The sequence below is a fragment of the Takifugu flavidus genome, chromosome 1 (assembly GCF_003711565.1).
Source record: "Takifugu flavidus isolate HTHZ2018 chromosome 1, ASM371156v2, whole genome shotgun sequence".
Taxonomy (NCBI): Eukaryota; Metazoa; Chordata; class Actinopteri; order Tetraodontiformes; family Tetraodontidae; genus Takifugu; species Takifugu flavidus.
The window spans coordinates 25184463-25207464 of NC_079520.1; the positions used below are offsets into that span (position 1 = coordinate 25184463).

The following is a 23002-nucleotide window of genomic DNA, read 5'->3' on the forward strand; positions in this document are numbered from 1 at the left end:
GGCGTTACAGGTTCTGCAGGGGTCCAAACGGACACATTTCAACTCATCACAACTTTTAATGGGTCGCATATTTGTGGTGGGAGACGGTTGATGGGGGGGGGGGGCGCCATCACGAAAGATGTCAACTGCTAAAAACCCTTCTATTTTAGCTGTTTTTATTCTTTTTTATTCTTTTTTTTCGCGCAGCTGACAGTCTGTGCAGTTGGGGGCGGGGGGGGGGGGGGGGGTACAGGGCCCTCATTGGGGAATGATGTAAATCCGGATTAAACGATCCTCAACTACTCTGAGCCCATTACAGCTGCGAGCAGACACACTTTTTTATTGACTTTAACCTGCCAGTGAGCAACAGACTGAAGGGATGGGGGGGGGGGGGGGGGGGGGGGGGGTATTGAGATTGATGGGACCCAGGTCTTAATTAGGTGGGTCAGGACTTGGCCCAATAGCTTTGTGCAACTGTCAGTGCCCCTCCCGATATAAATCGCGTAATTATCCCTTTCATTACACTCTGCTTTCAGGCTACCTGATAGAATTTAAAGGGAGGTGTTGCTATCTTTTATCACTATGCTAACGGGGCTTGTGACCAGAAGTTAAATCACAATGGGGGGGGGTTGAAGAATACCTATCATGCTCGTCTGCCAGGCTCACCGACGACCCCGGTTTGAGACTTGTCTGTCTGCGGAGCGATGAGTTGCTGCATGTCCACGGGCCCACGGGGCATTTAGGCCAGGAGGAGAGCCACCTCAGGACAAGTCCTGGAGGCCAAACTCCCCCCCCCCCTGTCTGCATACATGGTGGGCCGCTCAGACGCCTCCTCCAGAGCCATTTGAATATGATTGGATATTAATGACATTCACAGTTGAGCAGATAGAGCAGCCTTTGTTTGGATCCACTTCAGGACTCCTCTGCTGTCTGGGCCCGTGGAACTGGGTCAGTCTAACCCCCCCCCCCCACACACACACACCATCCCCGTCTAACCTGTGCTAAAAAGGTCAGTCGGCAGCGACAAACGTGGACCCGTGGTGCTGTCGAAAGCATTTGCTGGGGTGGGGGGCTGACAAGAGGTTCATTTCCATTCAGTTAAATAAGCAAGGCACACTGTCGTCTGCGTACATGTCAACACTGACAGCTTGTGTAGGTCTCTCTGTCACACACACACACGCACGCACACACACACACACACACACACACACACAAATACCAACTAAAAAAATCAAAACAGCAGCAACAAGTTGTGGTGTAGCACCCTCCGGGCCAACATCCCCGGGGGGTTGAAGACCAAACTAAACTAAAGTTGCCCCACATCTGCTGGAACTCGCTCCGATTTTTCCTTTTTTCCCAGCTTAGTTGTCCTAATCATATGATTTACTCCATTTCTTCCGCCAAAAATGTCCACCCACATACCAGTTTTTCATTCCTCTTCTAAGAACCTCCAACATCTGCATTCTTTTAGTTATTATCATAATAGCCAGATATGAGATTCTCTTATTAAAATGCTCAAAAAACCCCAAGATTTTTCCATCCTCATAAACCCAGAAGCTGCAGCCTTTATTATTGAGGGGAGGAGAACGTGCAGGGCGGCCATTAAATGATGATGCATGTTAAGCTGCTTCTTGCTCCTCCAATTAAATCAGACAGTCGATCCAATAAATATAATGAGGATGAATCACAGAGTTGTGCTGTTTTTAATGGTGTGTAATGGTTGGAGCGCTGACAGCCTAATGGCTGCGGCTCTATTGGCTCCCCTCATTTCGCTGCCTGGTCCCACCACTATATTTAAGCGGGAGAGGGGCAATCATCTCGGGCCCATATTTCAGTGCGGTCTTTAATGAAGAGCGCCGTCGTCGGCCAATTGAGCTTTAATGAAAAGAGCCACCTGCTGAAGTGCAGCGGCGGACCTCTGAGACAAACAGCCGTTTGAAAAGAGCCTTCAGATGAAGCGCGCCGCTCCTGGACGTCACTGATGCTTTTTAGGCCGCCGGAGTCCAACAGAAAGTGGAGCCCAGAGAAGCTAGTTCTCGAAATCTCAACAGACAGGTTGAAAACCTTCTTCAGGTGGGATTCATGGAGTTGTTGGCAGAGGACTCGGAGGCTCTGGTGCATCCAGTCTGTCTCAGCTCAGCTTTGAAGTATAAATTTCCCAGTTGTCCCAGTCTCACCTTTCCGTGGGGTCTGTTGGAGGGATCGCACCTGCTCTCCGCTTGAACTTTTATTTACAGTCAACAGTGCTGGAGCTTCACGTGCGGGACGAGCAGGAGTTTGACAAACGCACTGAATGAACATTAAAACAGCAATGATGCATTCAGAGTCGCCTCCGCTGGCCACTTATGATTAAACAGCAGTTGTGATTCAAATGAAATGTATTCAACTGTTGTTTTAGTTGTTTTTTTTTAAATCTCAGAAACAATTAACAGCAAAACGGGAGAATTGGGATGAAAAAATCAGGAATTGACCCGATTTTAATAGAAAACTGGTCTCGTTAAAGGCCTTTATTGCAAGATTAAATAGAAAAAACTAATAATGACAATCCAAAACTGCTTTTTAGTGGAAGGACGCTTCAATAATGGCAGGAATCCAAACAAAATAGGAGGATTAGCTTCATCTTTGGTGGGTCGAGCGGCGGCTCTTGTGTTTTGGGCTGCTTGCAACGCGGATTCTGCTGTTTCCACCACTGTTCTGTTGCTGCGTGGCGTTCACACACACTGGACCCTGTTTGCTGGCCAAAGCTTTGAGGCCGAGCCAGCTCCTGAACACTCTGAGCTGATCATTCTGACATCTTATTGCGAGCAGAACTCTCCTCCCAGCAGGCCGTGCTCCGCCACAGGGACGGAGAATTCCTTTGTGGAGAGTTTGCGTCGCACTTGGAGGATTAGAAATTGTTTGAAAAGCACCGCGAATGATGTTTCGAATCGCCCAGGGAACCATTCTGCCGCCCGTGTCTCAGAGCAGTGGAGTGGAAATGAATTTATGGGGTTAAAATTAGCAGCTTTGTTTTCTTTTTTTAGTCCGAGCGAGGAAGAAAATCCCAGGATCCAGATTTGGGCAGCGTTCCAGGAGCTGGTGGGGGGTTCACTGTATGTTACCAACATGATATTTTACCCACTTGACAGAATGTCCATTTATGCTGCCATATTTCAGACCTTCTGTCAGGGTCCTCTGGAATCCCCTCACCTGGACCTCACATTTAAATCTTCACCTGTCGCAGATCTGAACCCGGAATGGTGCGCCGGGATAAATCACTGCATGCATTTCGACCTCGACGGTTCCCATACATCTCCGATTTTACTGTGTCCCGGGATCCGCTTGATCTGACGGTGGTATGATGACAGAGGTTTTTGGTTACGCCGAGGAGCCAAATCCTGGAACGAGGACCTCTGTTGGGCAGGTCGTGCCACTGATCACCCCAAGAGGAAAAACAACAAGAATTTTATGGTATTGATCTTCCCAGTTAGCTTTTTCTTCCTCATTGACAGGATTCTCAAATAAACTGTGTTGCTAGTGGGCGTAATCTAAGATCTGAAAGCTCTAAAGTAGATCTGTCACTAATAATGCTGCAGATATTTTAAAATCGTGGGCTAATTCGTCAAAATCTATCAAACTATCATCGGCCCGTTGGTGACTTCAGCAGGACTTGGGAGAATGGATAGCTTTTAAGGGTCCTAAGAGAGCGAACTCAAAGTGTCAGTCATGTTCTCCAGTTTCAGAGGGGGAGATGGACGTCACCCAGGGATCCCCAGGGGAAGAAATTCCTGCAAGACTTAGTGCTTTGCTCCCTCTTCCTCGCTCCCAAGCCAGTTCCATTAAGAGACTTTGGACCGGCTTCCCAGAATGCGCACGCGGCCGAAGGGCAGGGTTTTGTCAGACAAACCTCTGGAGGTGTAATCCAGAGTGTTAGGAGCTCAGAGGCTGACCCCTCTGAGGCCTATCTGCTCCATCAGGTTATGGAGGGCTCAAATAAACGGCCACGGTTTCCCGCCTGCTGATAAATCACCACAAAATGAGCGACCCGTCTTAAATGTTTACATGCTGCCCGTATTCTTCTGCTCTGGGACAGCTTGCCCCCCCCCCCCCCCTTCAACAGCCCCCTGGAAGGTTGTGTTACCGCGCCCATACATCACCCTGACACGGGTGCACTCACTGAAACGGCCCGACGAGACCCCGTCACAGGACGATGACATATTTGCCATTCCTGTCAGGAAGGCGCGCGAGCGGCTTTTTACCCGTCACTGTCAGAGAAGCGGGAGCTTGAACGTGCGCGTCCTCCACCCGAAGACAGGTTTTATTTGCGGCGCTCACCTTTGCTCTCTCACAGACGCCCTTTAAAATGCCACTTCGGTTATTTTGAATTGCAATCAGTTGTTATAAAGGTGAGGATGCGCTGCGCAGAGGCCTTTTCTGGCTGTTACCGCTTTGAAAGAGGTTAGATCTTCTTGATCTTCTTTAATCTGGCTGTTAAACTCTTGTGGAAATGTTTCACATCTGTAAATCACATGGTGTTTGCTCCAGATTTCCACATCGAAGGACGGTTTCTGATTTAGATTTCTGATGTTTTGTGATACAGAGATACTAACCGTGGGAGAAAAGTGCAGAAATAGAGACTATAACGTAGCTGAGCCCATCGTGTCAGTAAATATCTATTTGCAGAGCGCCAACATTCTTCTCTTCTTCTTCTTTTATAGTTCTGAAATCAAATGAGCAGCTCTGACGGAGGATCTGACATCGATACTCCCCTGACCCTGCCCGCCCGGGAGTCCCCTTCCACACAACTTCCCCTGCTCCTCCTGAGGGTAATGGAGGGAGGAAGAATGTGGAGGGAGGAAGTGAGGTTCCTCCAGGCGGATTGTTAGATGGAGAGGGTGAGAGATGGACAGATGACAATGGCGGGGAGGCCGGGGCCTGAGAGTCGCCTCGGGCAGACTTCCACCCCGCTACGCGTTGGCTCCGGCTAAGTGCACTGAGCTGGGGCCTGCACACATTCGGCAAGGTGATCCCCCCACCCCCCACCCCCCTTCCCTCCTCACCCTCCTCTTCCTCCCGTCGTTGACACCCAAGCAGGAGGTGATGAGTTGAGTGCGGACGAGTGAGGGGGTGTTATCGACGCCATTATCACTCCGGTGCGGTCAAACCGATTTAGTCATGCTAGCGTCAGCAGCTAATGATGCATTTTTGCACAGAGGATAACAGTTTTATACATTCTCTCTACATCTTCTTTCATAGGCCCCCAAGTTGCCCCCTGGTGGTTGGAGGCGGGGCAGAATGCTGTTCTGACTAATGGAACGAATTTTGAACACGGTTAATATGCGCTCAGAGGCCTATATCTGTTAGATTTTGGTGTTTTTAAGAAAGAACTGTTGCTCTGATGGATTATTCAACTGCAGTTGGCCGATGCAGGCTGCCTGGTTCCAGCCCCGAACACACACTCCAAACACACGGCTTAAGGAGTTTAGAGGAAATCCCAGCGCCGCTGCTTTGCCTCATTAACAGAAATATTTGCTGTCTTTCTGGGGTCTGTTTGTGTTTATCTGTCAGCGGGGTGGTTAGCTTAAGCCTGTGTGGCTTTTACAGGCTCAGCTTTGTCTAGTGTTTCTGATCACATTTGTGGTATATTTCAACTTTTCAATCTTAAATTGGGCTGGAGGCTCAAGTTCTGTAGCTGCACAGGTGTCACCAGCCTTCATGAGGTTAAATTCATTCACTAAAAGTGCTTAATGTTGAGATTTATACGTCTGATTATCCAAAGGACTCTCCATACGTCGACGGTTACTGCAGTGAATATTCATTTTTAGAATAAAGGTGAGCTATCAACTCAAGTGCATGTTTGTGCTGAACCTGGGTCTGACCTCCGAGGGGTCCCGGGTTAGTGCTGAATGAGGGGGTCTGATTGCCGCGTAGGCTGACAAATTGTTTCAAACACATGCAAACAGGCCCGAAGCACTTGGGATCCTGGCAGCAGACAGACACGGTGTCTCCGAGGTGAACGACACCGAACATCGCCCTCCTGTAGAGAGCGGCCGTTGCGTCCCACACTGGCTTCATCAAACCTCTGTGTTACTGGGAATTCACTCAAACGGCTGCTTTCTCTGTGGGAACAACCGTCATGTTCCCTCTTTATTGTCTCGGCTGCTCTCAGGTGTTGACGCTGAGGTGAAAGACTTGACAAATGAAGTTATACTCATCGTGACAACAGCCCTTGGGGCTTCTTCTGTAGTCAGCACCATAAATATCAGGAAGCCGTGACAGTGAATGACGGCCTTATGACAGAGCTTTGCAAATCCTTTAATCCGTTCATAAAGCTCAATAGGGGGCACTTGATGCACTTTAGCCCAGCACCTCTGCCCATCTGGCTCCTGAAAATGACACTCTGTGCTGTCAGGAGTTCTGAGGGCCTCAGCAAGAACCCGTGACGACGCTTTATATGAGGTTTCATCGCTGAGACTCACAGAATTTATGTGACATTCGGACAGAGGCACATTTTCTGACACCTTCATGCTAATATGTTTAGCTTTAAATCTAAATTCTGTCAACAGGAGCCAACAAATGAGTGGTTTTCTTCTACTAGAACAAGCAGGGCAGACTAGAACAAGCAGGGCAGACTAGAATTTATATGCACTGTCAGCGGGTGCAGATTGCTGGAATCTTTGGAGTTTTATGGCCATATGGACTGGAGTGCAGTTTGTGGTCTGTGACCAAGTGTCTTGGTTTCAGGCTGTGATCTATGAAACGTGCCCACAGATGTCTCTTCCAGGAGCATTTTCTTGTTTTGTTTTTTAAATATTGACTTTCTATTTCATGCAAATCTACCACCATACACTCGTAATGATCAATTCCTGGCTAACGTTAAATAAATGTTATTAGCGCTAGCCTCAGGGCGAGACGACTGTTCTTTATTTCAAGTAGGAGACTCATTGGTCGAACACTGCCCTCTAGTGGAAATATGGAGTAAATGCGCCTGAAAAGGGTTCATGGAAATCTACTACAAACTACCAAAAAGACACAAAATGATGAAAAGAGGGGAATATAAAAACAAACAAACAAACAAAAACCTCTGTTCAGCAATTCAAGTTTTTTGTATATGAGCAAGAGGATACCCGGGGCCATATTTACATAGAAATAGAGTTAATATTGGGGGGAAACTTATAGTTAACATTGTTAAAAGTAGGATGTTTACTCATTGAACAATAATGTCGTCTTACAGCTCAGTTGTCTCACTGAGCCGTTGATGTTGAATAATTGTGCCCGGGTCAAACGGCTGCGGTTCAGTCGCCGTGTCAGTAGGTTAAACCGTGTGACACGACGCGCTGATATGTATCACACCCGTCAATCAGGGGCTCGTTCATCAGCAAGGTTGTCAAGAGGGATGCAACAGAGAAAGTGCTCAGTCTCCCCCTCACTCCATCCATCACTCTGGGTGTAAACTGCTGTAACCCCCCCCCCCCCCTCTTTTTTTTAAACTGATTGAATGGTCATAAAGTTTCTGCATGATCGGATTTGTTCAGGTTTTCCCTAACTTGGGATCTCCCCATACCACCCCACCCTCGGCCTGTCAGCCAGGTAAAGTGGGGAATTGGCTTCAGGTAATTTGGAGAAGATCTTTATCTTTCTTTTTAACAGTGGAATGACACCATAATGGAGCAGCAGGGGTGCAATTACTCCCCCCGCAGCCCTCCTCCCGCTGGCCTTCCCTCCGCCTTCACCTCAGCCTTCACTGACAAATTAAGATTAATAGCGGAGATAAGTGTGCAACCTGCCTCCACGGCAACAGCATGCGAGGGCCAGGTTTCCCCATCCAGGTAACTCCTCGCGTTTATATCTGTGGACACTCTAATCTGCAGCCTAAAACTTAAAACTAACGATAGAACAAGCACATACTCATCACGTGGGCTCCTCCTGCTTCCATCAGTGCAACATGGAGCCTCCCCACATGGTGCACCCACGCTTTCGCTGCATATGTTGGATTTAGAAACAAGTCTGACGTGCAAAATTGCCTCCCAAAGGTGGAAGCAGGGAAATGACCTCCCCCCCACCACCACCATAGCATGCCCTTGCAGCGGGGACCGTGTGTGCCCACCCCCGTCTCCCCCTGCCCTGCAGCTGGAGGTGTCTGTTTCACAGGCCTCTGTAATGCGGGAGCGGGGAGGATAAGGTTTCGCAGGTACAAAAGTTTTTAATCCCATCACACAGGAGTGAGCGGTCGGGGCTCAGGGCTTCCGCATAATCCCGGTTGGGTAAAGACACCCAGAGAGGGGAAGAGATTACGGCCGTTTCTGATTTTATTCAATCAATGTTTGCACAGCGAGACGGGGCCGTCAATAGCCATTCGGCTCTTCCACACCTCAGTGCACGCAGCAGATCAGTCAGAGATCTCCTCTGGCAGCTGTTAAACAGGCTCCCCTTCAGAAGAGGAGACCCAACTCAGCGAGAAGCTTTTCCTTTTTTTTACTTCTAAGAGGAACTCGCAGTCGGTTGTGGCGGCCGATGGTGTGCGAAGGGGCTTAAAGGAGCGTTGGCGGCAAACGTGCCGAGTCGTGCCTGGTTTTGCCTTTGCGCCTTGTCAGAGGTGAGACCCGGAGGTCTCACCTCTGATGGGTGAGAAGCAAAAAGACGACCGCAGATCAGAGCAGCTCGTCAGTTTCACAGCAGGTTTGCTCTGAACGGAGAACACAGGCCTCAAGCTGGGCCGCTGTCGCGGCTGCAGGGGAGCGGCAGGTGTCCCATTTAATGAACCATTAGACAGGGAAGAAACTAGTAGGCTGATATATTGATCACAGCTTTGCCTCCAAGTAAGAAAGGTCTCCAAACTGGATACTGGAGTTTCTGTCACGCTTGGAGTCACTGTGAAGAGAAATCTAATACATTTCCACTCTGACGAGCACAAAGCAGATTGCTGCGTCCTTCCACAGGTCCCTTGAAGTGTGAGACATTGGAGGAAGAATGCTCCTTTTGAAGGCAGGTAGAAGGCGTTGCGGAGCTGAGAGGTGCTGGAAAAGGGCATGTCCAAACAGAGTTTAGGCCCTGAGTGATGGGAACACAGGAAAGGGTAACAGGACACTTGGGCTGGATCTCATGTCAACACAGTCATCAGAATCAGAGCTGTGAGAGGTCCAGGAAACAAGAGATAAAGACACTTGACAAAAGCCTCAATCGTGGAGGGTTTGATGCACATATCTGTGATTTTTACTGACTGTGAGCAAGGATGGTGAAGTCAAGTGTTCGAACGACCCCAGCTGATGTCATAACCAAACTTACTGGTGCGTCTGCAGCGAAGAGAAGAAGAGCTGTAAGTTATGTGCTATTGAAAGAGTTATTTGAACCTGTTAGCGGGTTAGATTGATCTTTTTAGTCTGATAAAACATGGAAACCATAAAACAGATGGTCAAAAGTACTGGTGGAAAAATCTTTTAAACTGTCTAAATATATAGACAATCCATAGTTCATGCATACTTGTGTATCTATATGTTAAATAACTCAAAGATTTCCACAGTATTCTGTTTTTGTATTTTTTTAGTCAGGAATGAACTGAGATAGAACAATTCCTGAACGTTCCTCTTTCATTCGTGCACTTGCAGCATCTTGTCAATAGAGGGCAGAAATGATCAGCAAACGATCCTTTATTCACTTCAGTCTTTCCTTTTAATAAAGCGCTTCTTCCTTTTTCTTTATTTATTAACACGTGCTGGTAAAGTTAAAAAAAAAAATCAGTCAAAAAAGAGAAAATAATTTAACCAAATACATAGGTATATGTTTCGGGATTTGGCCCAATTTGTCTTTACATTTACAAATATTTGCGTTATCATTATACAAAATAAATAGATGCTATTAAAACTTGGTGAAAGTCAGGCGGGTTCCAAATCCACCCTAATCCTCTTAGTTAGCTGAAAAGAGCAATAAGAATCATTCCAGCATGACGTGGCCATCAGCTGGATCAATAGAATTAATGGAAATGCGAAATTACTGTGCAACCATCCAGTTTCTGCCCTCTCCAGAGCGACTAATACATCATGATCTCCTTGGGCGCGTCCTCGGTGGGCTTCTGCTGCTCCCTCCTGTGTGTGTAGGTGGTGTGGTCGTACATGTAGGTCACCCCAACGGCGAGAAGAGACAGAACCGCGTAAGGGATGACGAGGTAGTAACCCAGCTGCATCTCTGCGGACTTGTTCTTCAGCTCCACGGGGATGGCCTGGGTGAAGTTCCTCACCGTCTCCTCCGCCAGGTTGGTGAATGTCACGTTCAGGACAAATACGATGAGGACTAAGACAGACAAACAGGCTGTGGAAGCAAGACAACTGCTCTTCAATATCTTTCTTTTATTTCTTCCAGATGTGCGTCTGTGCCACCCACCGCTGAGGCAGCTGCTGGCGTAGATGCCCACGGGCCCCATGTAGGTCTCATAGGGGTTACTGATGCTGTTGTAGAGGGAGATGAGGATGCTGGCGGCAGAAAACAGAAAACACAGGACCAGCAGGCACATAACCAGGGAGTGGAGGGCCAACGAGGATCCTCCGATTTTAGCCAACATCGCAAACACTGTACACACACACACACACACACACACACACACAAGAAGATTGGGTGACCTCACCAGAGTTAACATCTATATTATAAGAATAACAGTGATAATAATAGTTTTAATACATTACCTTCAAATGTGTCTCTACTTCCAAAGGAAGGACAACTATCGCGGGTTAAAGTCCCGTTAAAAAACGTGTAAATGACCTCCGCTGTTCCGTTGAAGAGGTTATTATCGCTCCTGGCACAGTCCATGGTGACTATGGCCCAGTTTGTGGACAGTCCATACCCCAGGACTCCCACCGAGATAGCGGTAACCAGCGTGCTGGACAAGAAGTACAGAGTCTTCTGTCTGGAAGGCATGGTGGCTGAAGTCCAGGATCTCCTTCCCAAAGATGTGATGAAACCTCTGGAAGTGAGTTGGATCCTTCTGGAGGTTCTGAGCTCCAACTGCTGTCCCGACTGGAATAAAACTGCGGATTGCTGGTTATAAAACCCTTCTCGATACCAGCTGTGACCTTTGGTTTAGAAGGGCGGAGATGGTTGTCATGGGACACCACCTCAGCCAAGACATCAGCATCCCAGCTGGCCTGCAGAGGAGAAGAGTCTGGGGCATCTGCGGTGCAGCGAGGGTCGAGTTCGGCTCAGAGACGGAGAAGAAGCTTCCAAAATCAGCAGTGAAAACAACGTTTTGTTTAAATTGCAAGTGCGGAGGTTTCAAAGTCCTCCTGCAATCGTCGCCATAAACCATAATGCTGATTAATCATTGACTTTTCTCTCAAATGACGGGAACGTGTGTCATCAAGGAGGCCCAAGAGCCTGAAGTCAGACCCTGGAGACATACGGAGCCTTTTGGCTTTGTCTTGTGAGTAAATCTGAACAGAATAATGTGTTCAGGGACTCGGATGGGTGACACTTAAGCTTTAAACAACATTTAACCTCAAATCTGATAAACCGCCGCAGCCATGGGAGCGTCACTAAACACACCTTCAATACAAACACACCCCAGCAGCCAGAAGGACGCCTTTGAGGCAGATTTATTTTATGTGCTTTGAGTTCTTTTATGTTTAGATGACATTGAGATTTTTAAAACTACATTAGGAAACACAATATTAGGATTGGTGTCTTGTTTTAAAGAGAAAACAGGAGCCAATCACGGGCTTGAACCAGGACTTAACGTTTTATTTATTTATTTATTTATTTATTATTTATTTATTTATTTATTTAAATGAATGAAGCCCGGCTGATCTGCAAGACCTCAGAAGTTCCCCCAGTAACTGAAAGAACAGGTTAAATTGTGGATTTTAAATTTAGTTTCAGATTCATAAATCGTTTGGGGATCAGACGGTTTCGGAACACGTGAATAATGAGGAACATGGCTCGTTTTCCTGATGTTCCGCAGAGCCAGACTGAATGAGCGGAAGTCTGATTCATGTCCGCGCATCTTTCCCAAGACGAAGAAGCAGAAAAAGACGCAGAGATGAAGCCGAGGTGGAGTTGCGCGCTGTGCGCGTAGGAGGCGCTCTCGCTGCGGTGGACGTTGTTTCCAGGCTGTGGCTCCCTCTCTTCCGTGTGCTCTCCCGTGTTGGAGTAAACACCAACTCCTCCTCTTTCTCGGTGGCAGGCGCCAACGCCGGAGCGTCGCCTCGCCTTTTCCAGGACAATCTGCGCTCTGGACTTTAACGCCGAGGCCGCCGAGGTGAGTCAAACCGGCACTTTATCCCCCCGTCTTCTGCGTCCTGGCACCGCTTTACGCGTAGGGAGCGTTCAAATGTGCGTCGTTTCCCCCACGCACACGGACGCGCCGTTACCTGGTCGCGGAACGCGCAGTGGCGCACGCTTGGTTCGGATCACTTGACCTGGACGCGTTCGGCTGTGCCAGTGTCTGGAACCGTCGCTGTGACCGCGTCGAAACCAGGAGCTTTGGGTTTAGTGAGCGGCAGCGAGCCCCGGTGCGTCTGTGTGGGTTCGGCACCAGCGCTTTGGAGTTCCTGCCCTGATTCCCCCCTTTTGACACTTGTTTCTGTCATTTCTCTTCATATTTGCGGGGTGGGAGTCGTCTGTGTGTGTGTGTGTGGGGGGGGGGGGGGGGGGGGGGGTGGAGATTTTGATATCCGGTTTGCCGTTGGCTTGGATCCATGTGAACGCAGTCGTGATTTGCTCTTTAGACCCACTGCTGACCCCCAAGGAGGAGGTCTTCACCGGAGAGGTCAGAGGTCAGAGTCAACGGCAGATCAGGGAGCCTGGAGCAGATGTTGAACTGCTGCAGCCTGTCAGATGAAGCACAGCCGGACCAGCCCGAGACTGGGCCGCACTCACCGATAACAAGGAAATGATTAAAAGGCAATATTCTCCTGGCTGCTAATGTTGTGTTTAGTGGTTTTGGAACATTTGGATGATCACATCATCCATCATGAGCCCAAAAGGGCAAAATGTAGAGATTCTGCAGGCTGCTTCTCAACTGGTGTTACTGGGGCCAGATTCTTATTGTTGCTATGAGAGCGGAAACATTTTGATTGACTATTACATATTCTAGGTTTGCCATACTAACAGGGACATTTAGAGTCTCCGGTCCACCTGATGTTTGTGTTTGTGGACCGTTTGAAAGAAACAGGAGTGTTTGGTTCCTTTTAAGCTCCATTCTTGTTGCCTCGTTAGTCCAGTTTATTTCCAATCTATCATCATTACAGCAGGATTTGATCAGCCAGGCTTCCGGCTCTGGGATGGAGCTCAAGATCACGCGCGTGTGAGTGTGAGTGTGTGTGTGCGTTACTTATGAAGCGTGTCTGCAGTTGTGGCAGATGTTAATAAAGATGCAACAAAATAAATAAGAACGGTAGCCCAGACAATTGAGGGTGTGTAAGCAGTGCTGATGATTTGTGGCTGCTGGAGGCTGCAGATGGATTCAGCTTCTCATTACATTTCATCAGCATCAACAATCATCTGCTTTCAATTATGGAACACGTCCGTTTATTGAGAGCATTTCTGTGTGGATCTTCCGCTATAAATGAGATTTTCTTCCACCAAACTGCAGAATGAGCTGCGCAAATTAAACAGATGTTGAAATGTGAGGATTCCTTAAGTTTCTACCCGCCTGCCGGCCATCAACCCCCCCAGATCGACTCCCTTCAGCTTATCCACCCTTCTATTAACCTGTTGTTTCTTCTCCTCCGAGTGTTCGATGCTCTGACCGAGACAAAGCTCGCTCTGCTCGTGAGGAGTTTCATGGAAGTCCTGAGATTTGGGAATGAGGGGGGCGGAGCCTGCACGCCGGCGTCACATCTCCATTTTGGATGCATCTGAACCCGGCTGCTGTTTTTCGTCCGGCCCTGGAAGAAACCTGCTGAAGCACATTAGGCTGCGTGTTGCAACTGTGAGCTTGTTTGTGCCTGCGGCTGCTGCCACAGAATGTTAACCCTGCAGTCGGGCTTTTCTTTTTTTTCCTGCTCTTCGAGGTTTTAGTGCTGATAAATGGGTGTCTGGGGCAAAGCGGCAGAAATAAGCTGTTGCAGTCCAACACGTAAAAACAGGAAGTACTGAGATGTGATGTGACTACAGCTGTGAACACTCACCTGCTTGTTTCGTCGTCCGTGCAGCGCCGTTGCCGCGGTTTTCCTTTCTTATTTTTGTTTTACGGGTGTGTTTAAGATGAGGTGGCTTGGGCACCTAGTCAGGATGCCCCCCGGACGCCTCCCTGGTGAGGTGTTCAGGGCATGTCCCTCCGGTAGGAGACCCCCGGGAAGACCCAGGACACGTTGGAGAAACTATGTCTCTCAACTGGCCTGGGAACGCCTGGGGATCCCCCCAGATGAGCTGGAAGAAGTAGCTGGGGAGAGGGAAGTCTGGGCTTCTCTCCTTAGGTTGCTGCCCCTGCGACCTGAGCCCGGATAAGCGGTAGAGGATGGATGGATGGATGGATGGATGGAGGTGTGTTTAAGACATTGAAGAGCCGCAGCTGCATTGAGGATGGAGGTCATGCTTCTGTTTTCTGAGGCGTCTGTACTCACGCGCCATCTGTTGGGAGGCGGCATTGGGGAGAGAGTGAGGTGGGAGAGGGGGATATTCCAGGATTACGCCCCTCTGGTTTAAACACAAGTGGCTGAAATACTCAGATGATAGAACTTGGGGCATTTAGTACTGTGTTAAGGCAGATTGAGACTGACCTTTAGCCCTGACAAAGGAGGTAAAGCCCCAGATGCACACAGGGTGCAATACAGGTGTGGGGTTAAAGGAAAACTATATATAGATTTAAGGTTTTTTTTATAGGATTGGGCCTAAACCTTAAGGGTCAGGTTCATTCCATTTGGCACGCCGCGGTGGTGTGAAGCACGACGAGTTTAGGCAAAGTCTGGCTGCGCTGATCGTATCAGAGATGCTGGCGCTGGCATCTCATAACACCAATGACTACGTCAAATATTACACTTGAGCTAATACGTGTTTTTTAATCTGTCGGTGAAAGTCCGAAAGAAATATAGAAACGGAGCCTTCTGGTTCGAATAAAGAGAATCCGTCCCGGAATTACTGCATGATGTCACTCCACAGTTGCTGCCCAGTAGTAAAATGGGTGTATTCCCTCCTCCAGGCAACACATAGTTTCTCTATTGTGTTTCTGTCAGACTGTACACGAGCGCATTACAAAACACTTCATCGAGCTCGACCTTGCACTTGTTTCATGAATGGGAAAATCCTCTAAAATCCTTTTAGGATCTGCAACTTATAGAAGCGGCCATGCCAGGGGGAAAGAAAGGCAGCAGGCTGCTAACGCTAATTCGTTTTAATCACACAATCCCATACTTGGCTCATGCTTCGGCTTCTTTTATTTTTTCAGGCTGAAATGAAGCAACCTAATTTCATGACCTGCTCAGGGAAAGCAGGGTGGCGCCCTGAAGAGATTAGCTCCCCGCGCTCTGTGGCCTCATTCGGCCTAAGTGAAAGCAAAAAGGCCTCCGTCGAAAACGGGACTCAGTTTACGTTATTTTATCAGAATGGATCGCTTGGAAAGTAAATATTGGCTTTTCTGGGGGAAAACAGAAGGACTAACCTGAGGCGCAGAAAGTGGTTCATATCAGTCGTGCAGGCAGGAAGGAGAACTTTGCCGAAAGCTGTTTGAGGTTTTTTATGAATGCGATTTTTATAATAAGGCTGCTGCAGTTTAAAAGGTGGCGGCGCAAAACTAAGGTCGTTATGGTTGATGGTGGTTCCAGGTCTTATTGCAACAGGCCCCTCCAACATGATTGGAAGCAGATTTCTGTGTGATGTGCATCAGAATATGAGGTTTTTCTTCTTTTTAAAGTTGCAACTCATAAAAGGACGATGATCAGCTGCAGCGCAGACCTCGAAACGGCCTGACATCAAATCCAGATGGATTATTATGTGTTTTATTGGCTCTTTCACCACATCGGGCTTTTGAAGTCGACTCTTACGTGATGGCGTGCGTTTGCCGTGACCTGACGCCAGCGAGACTGAAGTGAGGAGCTTTAAATGGGCCGCCACAAACCCACGCAGCTGTCAAGGCCGCCCGTCACCTTGGATTTTGCGGTAACGCGCCGCAGCCTGGAAATGCTTTCACGCTCACGCGGAGCGGATTTGGGCAGGTTGACACCTGCTACGTTTTTTGAAGTGATTGTAATTTATCGGCCTACAGTTCATTTGGTTGATCTAAAGGACCCGCGTTTGTGTTCAGATGAGGCCTGAAGGTGATTTAGCTTCCTGAGTCCTGCTGACGCCTGCGGATGGGATGTTCCATGTGTTGAAGTGTTTGGTTAATTTGATTCTTTAGCTCAAACTGGACTAGTGACTCTTCATTCTCCTGTTATACAAATATTAGGATAAAATTTCTAGTGCTCTTGTAATGGTTCATTTTTATTTATTTTTAAGTTACTAAGGGGTTAGCAAATGTTAGCGAGCTAAAGATACAAATTCAGGCTATCACGCTTGATAAACCTGGTTTTTTAACCGTTACGACATCATTTGATTAACGGAACATTCCAGGTTTATCAAACACTTTGTTCCACATTCTAGTGCTCAGTAAAGTGACTCGTAACTTGAAAATTTCTTGGCATGTGATCAACTTCACTTTTATGTACAAGGAATCTGTGAGACCAGTCTGCCCTCTCGATGACGCACCACATAATCTTCGGCTTTGGAATCTTTTTAAAAATACTAAATCTACATCCTGCATTTTTGATTTTTATCGCTGCCCAGAAAACCCGGAGTAAACAAGCACGTCTTTTTCCTCTCTCTCTGCTGTTCCAGATCAGTGCTTTAAATTTTTTTTTTACCTGTTTTAATCAAATAAAACAGGTTGTGCATGCATTGCTGGACTTGCTAGCTAAAGTACCGCTAGCTGCACATGATCACATGATGTAAAAACAAAAGCGCTAAGAGAGCACAGGCCTCTGCCAAGCAGGTCATTTCACCACTTGTCGATACTTATATAGGCAGTAGTAATACAAGGTTAAATAACTTAGTATGTTGCTTTATGGGTTGGTCTATGACCTTTGGAGGGCCAAAAGGTCAAGATCAAAGTCCCTCTGGAATCTGGAAGTTGAAGAAAATGTAATCATCTGTTCCGAGGCCCCTTTTCAACACTTCCTGAATATTTCATCAAAATCTCTTAGTAACATTACGAGTTATTTCGTTTGCACTCAGAAAGATCGATGCCAGCCATCGCATTGCCTCACCGGTGGGGATAAAAATAACTTGACAGCATGTGTTAACAGCGTAGTTCTTCTTACAAGTGCTTACTTGAAGCAATCGCACTTGCTGCCGTGATAAATACGTGTTTTCTCTGCGAGTCACGCAGGCCTGTTAGAGATCATGCTAATCATAATAATGATGCATCCCAGGCCCGTCTATTGCACAGTGTCGGCCTTTGTCGGCTCAGTAACATCAGTGGGCGGCTCTCCGCACAAACGTCTATTTTCCTGCTGGTGAACTATTGAATTGTTCTGATCCCCTCCGTGCATCTGGAGCCTAAAGAGACAAATATACATTATGGGCCATGCATTTTTAAAGCTGAAGTCTGCGTCCCCTGTGGATCTCCTCCATATGTCTCTGCACAATGGCTAATTTGTCTTCCTGCAGGAAAAGAAACCTGGGATCTTCAGAAAACTCGACCTCATTTATGTCGTTTTGATTAATAGATTCCACCAAATTCCTCCTCTGCTGTGGCAATTTCTGGATCCTGCTCCATATTTCCATGTTTAGATTTTCCCTAATCTGTATCATGACTGCTGGATGCACCATGTGACACATGGGTGGAGGTGTCGTGGAGATGGTTTTGTGATTTCTGACCAGTAACAGAGGTCATCAGTCCAAACAAACGGCTCTGAGCTGCTGTTTAATTCATTCTCATGCTGTCAAATTCAGCTGGCCGCAGCAGGGAACTCAGGTTCTCACGCTGACTAGCTGGGGTGTATTTTAGCTTCTCCTGGAGGTCGTTTCTCACGTGTGATTGCACCAGTGAGCCGCTGGTCTCGTCGGCACCTACAGCCAGAACTCCTGCGGCTCTGCTTGATTGTTTTCATTAGTCTGCTGCTGGTAGCTGCACACCAGCGGCGCTGGCCATCATTTTCCACGAGCTTGGAGGGTAGGTGGAGGTGCCGCCGGCTGGTTTGATGGCATCCACGCCCGTGTTGTTGCAAACATACCAGTGTGGATATTAAACTTGCACGCCCCGGGCTGCATATTTCACCCTGCATCACTGTGCCTGTAATTGGTTAACGCGTGTGGGGGGTGGGGATCAGCTGTGAACAGGGAGGGGGAGAACGATGAGAAAAAATGGGGGTGGGGGTGTGTTTGTCTACAGATTACAACCACAAGCCCAAATGGGACAGATGAAACCAGGCAGCTGGTGCCAAAATAACACCCCGTGTGATGAAGAGTCATTTTTACTCCTCTTTTACTTTAATTAGGTTTCCTTTAGATCCTGCTGGAATTGCCAAAGTCTGGAGTCTCCGTTTGTTGAGATAATATCAATGGGGCGACAGCGTTACGCTAAGAGTCTGAATTCATGTCTGTGACATGTGTTTGATCTTTGTTTTCCCAGGCGGATCATTAGTGTCCAACAAACCGCGGTAAATGTTATTTTTGTAGTATTTATCTATCTTGCCACAAAGTAATGGATGCTGCGACATTCAGATTTTTCAAAAAGGTAGCCGCAATTTAGGGATCGGCAACCCGTGGCAGGCGTTCCGCTACTGGCCCGCTACCGTATAAACAGCGGTCCACCAGTAAATGGTGCAGATATCCGATACTCCAGATACCCACACTTCAAATAATACATTCCTGGTCAGCCGGTAGTACTTGGCTGGTGCTGTCATAATTACCAGCAATATTTAACCAACTGTTGGCAGACACCGGCACTGTCGGCGACCTCATTAGCAAGAAACGACAGAAGGTTGCTGACCTCTGGTATTTTTCTTGCATTTATTAATCTGTGATGGGGGTGTATATGATTTATGCATGAACTCCAGCAGCCATAATATTGTAATGAGATGACCGATGTTAAGATCTTGTTAGCTGGATTAATGTCATCCGTAACAGTCTAAGCGTGAGCATCAGCAGGTGCTGGGCGAAGGAAGCGTTTGTCATTGAGGGACCAGATTGTTCTCTGCTCTGAAATGACAAAGTTTATTGCGGGCAGCAGCGCAGTTGGTCCTGGTTTCTCATCTTTCGTCAAAGACGCGTCTGTTAATTAAAGCTACGCCACATCGACTGCAGTAATTGCTTTTAAAACGCTCCGTCTAAACTGATCCTGTCTAATAGATGTGTAATTGAGTTAGACGGTGGTGTGCCGCCTGAAGAACAGCAGCGTTGAGCAAAGAGTGAGCCGGAAAACACACGAGGTTTCTCGCTATTTTTTGCTATGATGGCCACCGCCGCGCGTCGGGGAAGACGAGCCTGTCGTCTGATTGGCAGCTTCTCTGATGGCTTTGTTTTGATGGGGCAAGGACAGGTCACATGGGTGGGATTTCTTCCTTTTTTCCCTGTCAGCCTCCGTATTTTCCTGTCTTAGCTTCTTGTTTAGAGTAACTCCCATGGTCCCTCTCTTTGTGATGTCTGTCCTTCAGGTTTCTCTCCTTGTACTCCTTTGAAACAGCCACAACACAGTGAAAAACACACCAGCGAAACTCGAGATGGTTGAAATCTTTTTTTCTTTCTTTAATCTCAAAACACGAAACGCGATGCCTGAAATAGCAGGACTTTCTGCTGGCGAGATCCTGTTTGAAGCTGTGAGACAGGAAATTTGGTGCTCTCGTTGTCACTCGGAGAAAGTAGGTGGATTAAAATTTAACCATTTACCGAGACACCAGCAATCTCTTTAATGTGGCATCTTTGTAAGTTCTGTTGTTTAATATCATCGCGGGCTCGTAAATGATGAATCAAAAGCACTCAAAACGTCAGAAGTCAGACAGTTTGGTGCCAGCACAACTAAATCAATGTGGCCTGCAAAGAAAAGTTGCGGTTAAAGCACAATTTATTGTTCTTTTAACCAATTTAACAACATTGCAGCCTGTATCTTGGCATCCAGTCCGGTTCTGGAGGATTCCAGAGGCTCTTGGACCCCCCATGAGCCGCCAGGCGTCTAATCACTCCGCACGCCATTAGGAAAGAGTCCTTTTGTTATTGTGCGCCGCCGTCGGTCGCACTGGAAACAAAAAGCGCCTTTGTCTTTCTTTGTTGCAGCCGGGATAGAAGTAATCTGCCGCTCAGGGTTGCTCTAATCCAGATTGAGTATTAATGACAGTCTAATCCACATTTTTGACCCTCTTGAGGGGCTGACATGACATCTCTGATTGTGTAATGTCACTGGGATTCTTGTAGCTTATGTCATGATGGATGCAATATCCTGTTTGGATTTATTTTTTTCCCACCCTGCAAGGTTGATGCATGAGTGACGGCGGCAGAGCCGACGCGTTGCCGGATTTCATCGCAGCTAATGAGCGCTGTTGCGGTATATTCCGTTTCAATTAGAAACTGCTCCCGCATAGGCCTGCCTGTCCAACGAGCAATGATAGCACTCTGAAGGATCACCGGAGGCTTTGCCCACTAGCGCATGACGTGAACGGCAAACCGCAGCCGTCCGATGATGTTGTTTTTCTTAGCGCTCTGCAGAGGACGCAGACATCCACATTTGTGAAATCCATCACACAGCTGCTAGCTTTGCACAATCATCTGTGACCCCCCCCCCCCATCTTCCCTCCCCCCATCCTCTGGAGCCCCTCCTACGCCGTCTTATCGCCGCTCCTCAGAGCTGTGTGTGAGGTTCTTTTGTTTACAGCTTTTACCAATAATCCACACCAGTAATCAGCATGACAGGTAGCGCGACTGTTCACCGCCTTTTCTGATGGCCCAAAAAGCTGAGCTAATGCTAACAGCAACATTGCTATGCCATGTTTGTGGCGATAAGGCATTAATAACTTGATGTCCCGTGTTTGATATTTACATGTGTAAAACCCTCTTCATGTCCAAGTCCATCAGCATAGCTGCAGAATCGCTTTATTAATTATTTAATAGTATCTTACTTATTAATATGTGACCACATGTCCTTTTTTAACATGATTAGCCTTTTTTTTGTTTTTATTAATCCAGTTTATTTCACAGAATCAGACCAATCAGTTAGCTTTTTATTTCATATCTGCCTTTGGTTTCAGATTTCTTCCAGGTCTTTGAAGAATTTCTAGCTTTATTGACATTAAACATTAAAAAATGAAAGGATATCTCCACATCTAAACATAATATTTAGTGTCACCACACAATAGTGACAGAAGAGGGTAAGAAGAGCACTAAAGACATATAAATGCATTCTCTGACAGTTTCCATCCCTCATCAATGCCGCCGCAGTCGTTTATTAGTTTCAGTTGACATAACAATGTTAAATCAGCAGGTTTGGATCAAAGACAGAATCAATGGCGTCACAGTTCGATTGAGACTCCGTCAGTGGGCTGGATGACTTTGTGCTGGATGGACAGTCTGTTAGTTCTTAGGATCTCTCCTTCGATCACCATAAAGCAGCTCAATCACCTTTAATTCCTCTTGGACGGCGTTCCTTTGCCTTTGATGTTGTTCCCGGTGAACGCTTTGATGTAATTGGTGGAATTCTCTGCAGTTGTTTCCCCAAAAAAATAACCCAAAGATTTGCCTTCATCCACACCCACCTGATCCTTTCGCCCTCCAAAGCTTCTAAGAACCAACCTTCAATATGTTTCATGTTACATTTCAAATGATAACAGCAGAGTATTTACAGGACAACTTCCTGGAAACGGGGCAGGGAGGGGGAGGTTCCCCTCTGATCACTAGATCACAACAAAGATCTGCTCGGATATCATCACAAGCGATCCCGCTTGAAGATACCAAGTTTCAGAACCTTCTTTCAGGCTCGGTCAGTTCTTCCTCCCGGCTTCACTAGATGTTACCCTGTAAATCATCCACATCCTGTTGACTCAAGTCAACGGGGCGTTCCCCCTATGAGCTCTCACTTCCTGTTGCAGCCATTCTTGACATCACTGAGGTCTCCAGCTTCGGCAGTGACGTAACGATTATCTGTTTGGGAAAGTGGCAGAATTTAAATGATGCCGTGATGATTTGATTGACAGCGGTCCAAAGACGCAGGATGATAAACCAGATGCAGCCCGCTCAGGCTTGTAGATGTTCATGGGAAAGGTCAGGGGGGTGGGGGGGTCAGATAGGTCCTGTCCTCTGAGGCGACAGCGGACGCACTAAGTCATCGACATACATACCAATTAAATATGCCAGAATGGCTAAAACTGAAGTCATTTAGCAGGTTTTTACTGAAAGTAGCTCCAATTCTCCCTCATGTTCACACATCACAAGCGTTGTCAACTATGGCGCCCACACGAGGTCGGGTTAAGCCGGATACAGGGTGATAATTATTGATCCAGGTAACTAACGGAACCTCCCCGCACTAAAGCCGATGATGAAACAGCCAGACACTTTCACCTCGGAACACCTAATGTTTTGATTTTGACATCTGTTGAAGCACTGGTCTAATCCAGGGATTGATGTCTTCCATGAGTCATTTCACAGGCCTAATTCTTGGCTTATGCATGTGGGACGCTCCCACCCTAAATGTTCTAGGTCATTGGTCAGATATAGGCAGTTACAGTCTGCCGTTTCCGCCCGTAATCTGGCTTAGTACGCCACAACCCACCGGCCAGCGCCCAGCTAAGGGTTATCTACCCTATGGAAGCCAAAATTGTCGTATTTTTGCCAGGAAGCTGGTGCGGCCATCCCAGCTCCCAGGAAGTCCAATCCCAGTGATTGATGGATGAGAACAAAGGCGTGGTTCTCTTTTCTTTTTATGAATTCTCACAGGGTCCTTTCTATGCTGATTTATAAACGGAGCCCCGACAGACACTTTTCTGTCGTGAGTAACTAATCCTTCACTTCACGGCTACTTTTGTGCTCTGATTTTTCACTCTGTGACAGAAAGCAGAGGCGTTTAAAACTTTTTTTTCCCCTCCGAAGTGCGAAA

General features: G+C 47.4%; 2 protein-coding genes across 5 annotated transcripts in view; one reads left to right on the forward strand and one right to left on the reverse strand.

Moving 5' to 3' along the window:
• Window positions 1-9620: 9620 nt before the first annotated feature.
• LOC130521689 (clarin-3) lies at window positions 9621-11670 on the reverse strand. Its single transcript, XM_057025436.1, has 3 exons — window positions 10635-11670; window positions 10336-10521; window positions 9621-10263 (listed from the first exon to the last, which is right to left on the reverse strand). The coding sequence occupies exons 1-3, from the start codon at window positions 10864-10866 to the stop codon at window positions 9986-9988; spliced, it is 696 nt and encodes a 231-aa protein (XP_056881416.1). The 5' UTR covers window positions 10867-11670; the 3' UTR covers window positions 9621-9985.
• Window positions 11671-11930: 260 nt separating this feature from the next.
• ptprea (protein tyrosine phosphatase receptor type Ea) overlaps window positions 11931-23002 on the forward strand; it is a 30242-nt gene continuing 19170 nt past the window's right edge. For 3 of the 4 annotated variants that reach the window (XM_057025297.1, XM_057025308.1, XM_057025327.1), the window contains exon 1: window positions 11931-12202. The gene's annotated coding sequence lies outside the window, so the exon portion shown is untranslated. The remainder of the gene's footprint in view (window positions 12203-23002) is intronic. The other variant, XM_057025317.1, reaches the window with a different exon arrangement.